The 7,024-nt window shown below is 46.4% G+C and overlaps 1 protein-coding gene across 1 annotated transcript in view; it reads left to right on the forward strand.

The window, feature by feature from the left end:
* Positions 1-7,024, forward strand: part of ADCY1 (adenylate cyclase 1 (brain)) — a 274,296-nt gene that overhangs the window by 144,311 nt on the left and 122,961 nt on the right. Inside the window, exon 6 of the mRNA XM_006832260.1 lies at positions 4,456-4,614. Coding sequence (XP_006832323.1) covers positions 4,456-4,614 — 159 coding nt within the window. The remainder of the gene's footprint in view (positions 1-4,455; positions 4,615-7,024) is intronic.

Genomic DNA, 7,024 nt, shown 5'->3' on the forward strand with positions numbered 1-7,024 from the left:
ATATAAGCAACTAATGATCTATTCCACAGTCAGTCCCAGACCTTGTTTTCACTGATGATATTGAGCTTTTCCAAGTAACAAGACTGAGGCAAGTTTATGATTGAGAAAACGTGTTTGCAGCTATCCACTGATCACAAAGACATCTTGTAGCATGCTTTGCTTGGAATAAATGTGTTCATGTATACACTAAACCATAGTAGCAATACTTTTGGACTAACTTTGTATATGTAACAAAACATTAGCCAATACAAATAATTTTGCATGAATAATTCTGTGAATGACATTATACTCATCATATGCGACCATCGACACTATCAGTTTCCTAATTATCCACTACCGTTAACAGAATATCAATCTTCCCTAAGCATTGAATCTCTCCTTTACCATCCCATATCTGGTAATCTATGAAATACTGCCCCGTCCTGTGACAACCTCACAATCATTGCTATGTTTGAGACTATTTTTGCTGCCACTGTACCAATCCATCTCTCTGAGGGGATCTTCCTCTGTTTTGCTGACCCTCCACATTATGAAGCATAACATTTGTCTCCAGGGACAGATTCCTTATGATAATATGTCTGAAGTGTGAGAGATGAAGTCTTATCATCCTAGCTTCTGAGGAGCATTCTGGCTGTACTTCTTCCAAAACAGATTTATTTGTTGTTCTGGCAGTCCATGGTACTTTTAATATTCTTCTCCAACACCGTAATTCTTCTGTGGTCTTCCTTAGTCACTGTCCAGCTATCCACATACATATGAGACTATTAGAGATACCATAACTTGAGTCAGGTGCACATTAGTCCTCAGACTTACAACATCTTTGCTCTTAAACTTTTTAAAGAGATTTTTGAGTGTTGATGGCTGATCCAAGCAAAAAGAAGTTTTTAATAACTTCAATCTTTTCTTCATTTATCTTGATGTTACTTATTGGCCCAGTGGTGAGGATTTTTGTTTTCTTTACATTGAGGTGCAGCCCATACTGAAGGCTGTGGGTTTTGGTCTTCATCAATTGTCGGGGTTTTCCCTCGACATAGTTGTCACGAGTTTTTGGTTCACGAGGAGGGGAGATCCAGCGGCGATAGGGATAGTGAAAGAATACACAGACAAACAGAAGAAGGGAGACAATGAGGCACCCCAAAGCCAGGGTGGATACATCACTGGTGGGCAGGCTTGGGACTACAGGCATCATGGCCTCTGCAGGCAGTGACTCACTGCCCTGCAATCTTTAATGCATGCCTTCCAACCCGTAATGCACCGCAATCTTTACTCCATGCCTTCCAACCAGTAATGCCCACCTGGGGAGGCTTGGGCCTCTGTTTTATTTAGGGGAGGAGTTTCACAACAAGCTGGGAGGGACTAAAACAGGATACAGCTAACATCAGTAATTTTCCAGACATTCAGGTAACTTTACATTGTACTTCACTGGTTCGAATCCCAGGCCAGCAACTTGGATTCTCAGGTCCAATTAACATATCTATAGCCCCTGAGGTCAGTTGGGGGAAGGTGAGAGTTCTGCAGGAGACGCCCAGGTGAATGGGCTGCACCTGGAAAAGGGATTGGGGAGGATGGGTTCTTTATCTATAGAACAAAGAACCGAGAAGTAGCTAAGATATTTTTAGTTAATCCTTTGGAGAAAGGTTTAACCTTGCAACCTTTAGTCTCAGCTTTAGGAAAATATCACATTTATCTGTGGATTTTCAAAGGCTCCAGTGTATTAATTTAATATATATACCTAAATATTAAGATGAAAGCAATTTTCCATTAACTGCCAGTGGCCTCATTTGTTACACTCAGCCCTAGAGGGCCTCGAACCTCTGACTAGTCTTACACGGTCTGCAACAGTCAATAAGTGTTTTAAATCCTCTTCACTTGCAGCAAGCAAGATTGTATCATCTGCATATTGTAGGTTGTTAATGTGTCTTCCTCCAATCCTGATGCCACATTTTTCTTCATATAATCTAGTTTCTCAGATTATTTGCTCAGCATACAGATGAATAAATATGGTGGAAAAATACAACTGTGATGCACACCTTTCCTGATTTTTAGCATTCAGCATCCCCTTGTTCTACTGAATGATTACCTCTTGGTCCATGTACAGGTTAAGTACATGAACACAGTTAAGTGTTCTGGAATACTCATTGTTGCCCAAAGCTTGTCATGATCCACATGATTGAAAGTCTTTTCATAGTTAGTAAAGCACAGATAAACATCTTTCCAGTCTTCTCTGCTTTCAGCCAAGATCCATCGGACATCAGCAGTGATACTCCTCATTCCAGGTCTTTGTCTGAACCCAGCTTGAACCTCTGGCAGTTCCCTGTCAATGTACTGTTGCAGCCATTTTTGAATTATCTTTAGAAAAATTTTACTTGAATGTGCTATTAATATTGCCCTATGATTACGACATTCCATTGGATCATCTCTCTTTGGGATGGGCACAAATATAGATCTCTTCCAAACAAGTGGCCAGGTAGCTCTCTTCCAAATTTCTTGGCAGAGATGAGTGAGTGTCTCCAGTACAGCATCAGTTTTTTGAAAGATTTCAATTTGCATTCTGTCAATTCCCAGAGGCTAGTTCTTTTCCAGTGTCTTCAGTGCACCTTGGACTTCTTCCTTCAGCACCACTGTTTCTGTATCATATGCTACCTCTTAAAATAGGTGAACGTCAACCATTTCTTTTTGGTACAGTGAATCTGTGTATTCCTTCCAGGTTATTTTTATGCTTTCTCTATCATTCAATATTTTGCCATTTGTTGTTGTTGTTAAGTGCTAGTGACCCTGTATTGGTTTCCAAGGAGCTGCTGGTGGGTTTGAACTACCAGCCTTGTGGATCGCTGTCCAGTGCTGATCCTACAATGCCACAACAGGAGTCCAAATTCCTTCAGTATTGCAAGTCAAGGTTTGAATTTTTTCTTCAGTTCTCTCATCTTGAGAAATGCTGAGTGTGTTCTCTTCCCTTTGGTTTTCTAACTCCAGATTTTTGCACATTTCGTTGTAATGTTTGACGTTGTCTTCTCGAGCTGCCACTTGGAATTTTCTGTCTGGCTCTTTTGCTTCCTCATTTCTTCCATTTACTTTAGCATCTCTACACTGGAGAGCAAGTTTCAGAGTCTATTCTGACATCCATTTTGGTTATTTTCTTCTTTCTTGTCTTCTTAGTGTCCTTTTGCTTTCTTCTTGTATGATCTTCTTGATGTCATCCCACAGCTCTTCTGGTCTTCGGTCATTTGTGTCTAATGCATCAAACCTTTCCTTGAGATGATCTCTCAATTCAGATGGGATATGTTCAAGGTCATATTATGGCTCTTGTGGACTTGTTTTAATTTTCTTCATCTTCAGTTTGAACTTGCATAGAGCAATTGATGATCTGTTCTACATTCTGCCTCTTGTCTTTTTTTGGCTGATAATTTTGAGCTTTTCCACTGTTTCTTTCCACAGATGTAGTCAGTTTGACTTCTGTGTATTCTATCTCATGAGTTTCATGTGTATAGTCTTTTTTTATTGTTTTTAAAAAGTATTTATAAGTGGCGAGCTAAGCCCTACAAAGTTCAATAGACTCCTGTGAACCCAGGTGGAGAACCTGGGTGGTTAGCCAGCAGTGTGGCAAGACCTGGAGACTCTTGGGCCCAGAGTCAGTGACATAGCCACAGAGGACTAGAGAGGAGAGTGAAGCATCCAGCTGATAAGAAGAGAGGACATATGCACAAGAACACCCATACGTGCAGACAATACCCACTTGACCTGGCTTCAGTGACTGGATGATCAGAGCTCAACCAGAAGAAGAAAGAAGAGGGAAAAAAAAAAAAAAAGAGTAATCTGATACAATTTGATGAACTTGACCTACACCTATGGATGCAGTAGCTCAAAAAAGGGAATAAATCCTTACAGTAAGGATCATTCCCATCCCCTCCACACACAGAGTAGACAGGGATGGGCAACTTGGTCATTGGCTACCCAAAAGGTGGGGGGGGCTACAAAGGCAAGAAGTGACTGCTTACAAGCACCCTTGATGTCCCCCCCTTTAGAGAAGAAGTTCAGTATTAGAAACCACTCTGTGATTCCTCTGGTCATGGGATTAATCGTCGATGAGACCTGAGTGGTGGGCTCAGGGTCCAGGGCTTAGCTCAATGTAAGGACCACTGCCAATGAGGAGTGAGTTATAGGGGGTCATGGAGGGTCCCCACAGAGTTGGCTTGCATAGTGTGCTGGCCCAGATGACCTGGAAACCCTGCCTGCCTGGGACCTGAACTTGCACCATCGGTTCCTGGGTAGGGTGGGCAGGTCCCCAGGTGGTTCTTGAGTTCAGGAGGCGTCTTGAACTGTGACCTAACCCTGGACGTTGAGTGGAGTGCTGGGCACAGTGATGGGCACCCACTCTTCTGCAGCTCTCCTCTCCCACTTTCCAGGAACCAGGCGACTCTCAGCAGTTTGGCAGCTCCTACTGTGCTTGTGTTGCAGGTCTGTGGCTGAGGCTACCGAGGTGAACCTGAACATGCGTGTGGGACTGCACACGGGCCGGGTGCTCTGTGGGGTGCTGGGCCTGCGCAAGTGGCAGTATGATGTGTGGTCCAACGACGTGACCCTAGCCAATGTCATGGAAGCGGCAGGCCTTCCGGGGTAAGTTGGTGGGCAGGTAAGACTGCATGGGCCGGGCATGCAGTATTTGGGACTCTTCCCTCCTGCTGGGCCCACCAGCTTCCTGACGCATGGAGTCCAGAGAAGAGCTGGTCTCGGCTTGTCCATGTATATAGTCTGGGCATGGGTGGTCTGCGCTGGAACCTCACTAGGTCCCTTCAGCCCTCACCCCCAGGCCCTGTCTGCAGAATCCAGCTCAGCTGAAGAGGGAGCTAGCCCTGTGCATGCTGCTGGGAGGGGCCTACTGCCCTGTGCTCGCTTCTGTGGTTTTCTCAAATGTCTCTGGGGTGATGCTGCTGTTTCTAGTTCCCTGAGGGGAGTTGCAGACATCTGTGTACAATTGGTGTGGATTCCCTATCAGCTCGTGCATGGAAGTACCTTATAATTAAAATGGCATCCATTGGTCTCATCTCCCCTCCCCCATACCATAGCATCAAGTCAGGGCATAATATTCTGTAAAACATTAACTTGAGAACTGAAGGGGAGCTGTTTCTTTATTCCCGCCTTTACACAGAAGGAGAATATTGTGAAAAAGCAGACTTTACAGCTGTGGTTACTCTACCCTCCCATCCCCATTTCCCTCCTGTAAAAGGAGAGGGGGTAGCAGCTGCCTTGCAAGGATGCTACACAGTTAGCTGTGATGCCCAAGTGTACAACTGAGCATCAGGTGTAGCCCCCCAAAGTCTGTGGAGCTCCTCTGTAGCTGAGAACCCTGCAGGCCAGCATCTCCACCATGGGCCTTAGGCCCTTCTAAATAGCTGCCCTTTAGTGGGGAAACCTCTGGCCCTGCACCGTCCCCTTTCCCTCCTGGACTCTGGGAGGAGGATTGAACCAGATGGCCCCTTTCTTTATGCCTAGCCCCAACAGGACCCTGGGAACAGCAGAGAAGTTGCCGACTCCAACAGTGTCCCAAATCACAAAAAGTAGATTTGTCAGATTCACAGAAACAGCACAGATGAACATCAGAAACAAGCAAGCAAATGGAGGGAGCGGACAGAGATGTGGGTTAAGGGTCTTCCTTCATCTGTGCTTGGACCTGCCAGGGAAGGTGGTGACCAGCCCTTGTAGCCCCCTGACTACCCGTGACCACTGTAGTCGCTAACCAGATACCCACCTATCTCCAACTCCAAGCTGCCCCCACCACCTGTGAGCACCTGCCGTGAGCATTAGTGTAAGATCTTCCTTCCCTTGGGCAGACCTTCGGAGACACAAAGCCTCCAGATTACAGAGCCTCCAGAATACGCTTGTCCCTAGATCCCTTTCTTCTAAACGCCACCCCTCCCCCACTCCCCTAGCAGTCTGCATCATATCTCAGTGGGTCGTCCGGCTGCCCCTTCTCCTGCCCCACCCCCAGCCTGTCTCCTTCTCTTGCTTGTTGCCCTCAAGATGAAGTCAAGACCCTTACTTAGTATGACCTCCCACACAGTCATCACTGGGAGCTGGGCACATTCCAGACACTGGACTAGTGGAGTTTCAGAGCACAAAGCCCTCTCTGGTTCTTCCTGAGTTATCCTTTTCTCCAAAAAGCTTCTTAATCACATAGGGTGGGCTGTGAGGCATTCTCTTCCACACCCAGGGTGGAAGACACACTGGACGTGATTCAGGTATTCAAGGAATGGCCCCCTCTCTGCTCCTCTGTTCCCCTTTCCTGGTCTGTCTGCCTTCCTTCTACCTCCTTTCTGAGAGATGCAGCAATACCTAGCACCAGCCCACCACATAACATTACAGGGTCTACAGGCTCCATGCTGCCTACTAAACAGGGCTCGCCCTGTGGAGTTCACAGCCTGTGGGGAGGTAGGCAGTGGCCCATAGGAATGGGACCCTAAAGTAGATGCAGTGGTGGGAGAAGGGGTCACATCAGGGAAGGATTCCACATGGCACAAAGGGGTGACATTGGGCTGGGTTGTTGAAGTGATAGGGGTCTCAGCCAGGAGTGTGGATTTGGGCATTCCCAACATATGATGGGAGCCCTGGTGTGGCGCTATGGGCTAATGTGTCAGACTGCAAAGTCATTTGAACTGCAAGGTTGGTGGTTCAAATTCACCAGCTTCTCCTTGGAAACCCTATGCAGCGTCACTATGGGTCGGAATCGACTCGATGGCACTTAACAACAACAATAAACATGATGACATTAAAATCCACAGCCTGAGGTAAGAACCACAAAGGTGGTACTGAGAGGAAGGATGAGGAAAGCAAGAAGAAGGCCTGAGCCCTCGGCACTACCGCTGATTAGAGAGCAAGCTAGGAGGTGGCAGGACCTCAGGACAGGTGTGTCTGAAGCCTGGGGTGAGCATGCCTTATGCAGGAAGCAGTGGGATGCCGTTTCCAGACCCAGTAGCATGGTGGCCAAGAAGGCCTTGGCTGAAGAAGGCTCAGGAGAGGGGCTGCCCAT

This window comes from Chrysochloris asiatica, unplaced genomic scaffold (assembly GCF_000296735.1).
Source record: "Chrysochloris asiatica unplaced genomic scaffold, ChrAsi1.0 scaffold00006, whole genome shotgun sequence".
NCBI lineage: Eukaryota > Metazoa > Chordata > Mammalia > Afrosoricida > Chrysochloridae > Chrysochloris > Chrysochloris asiatica.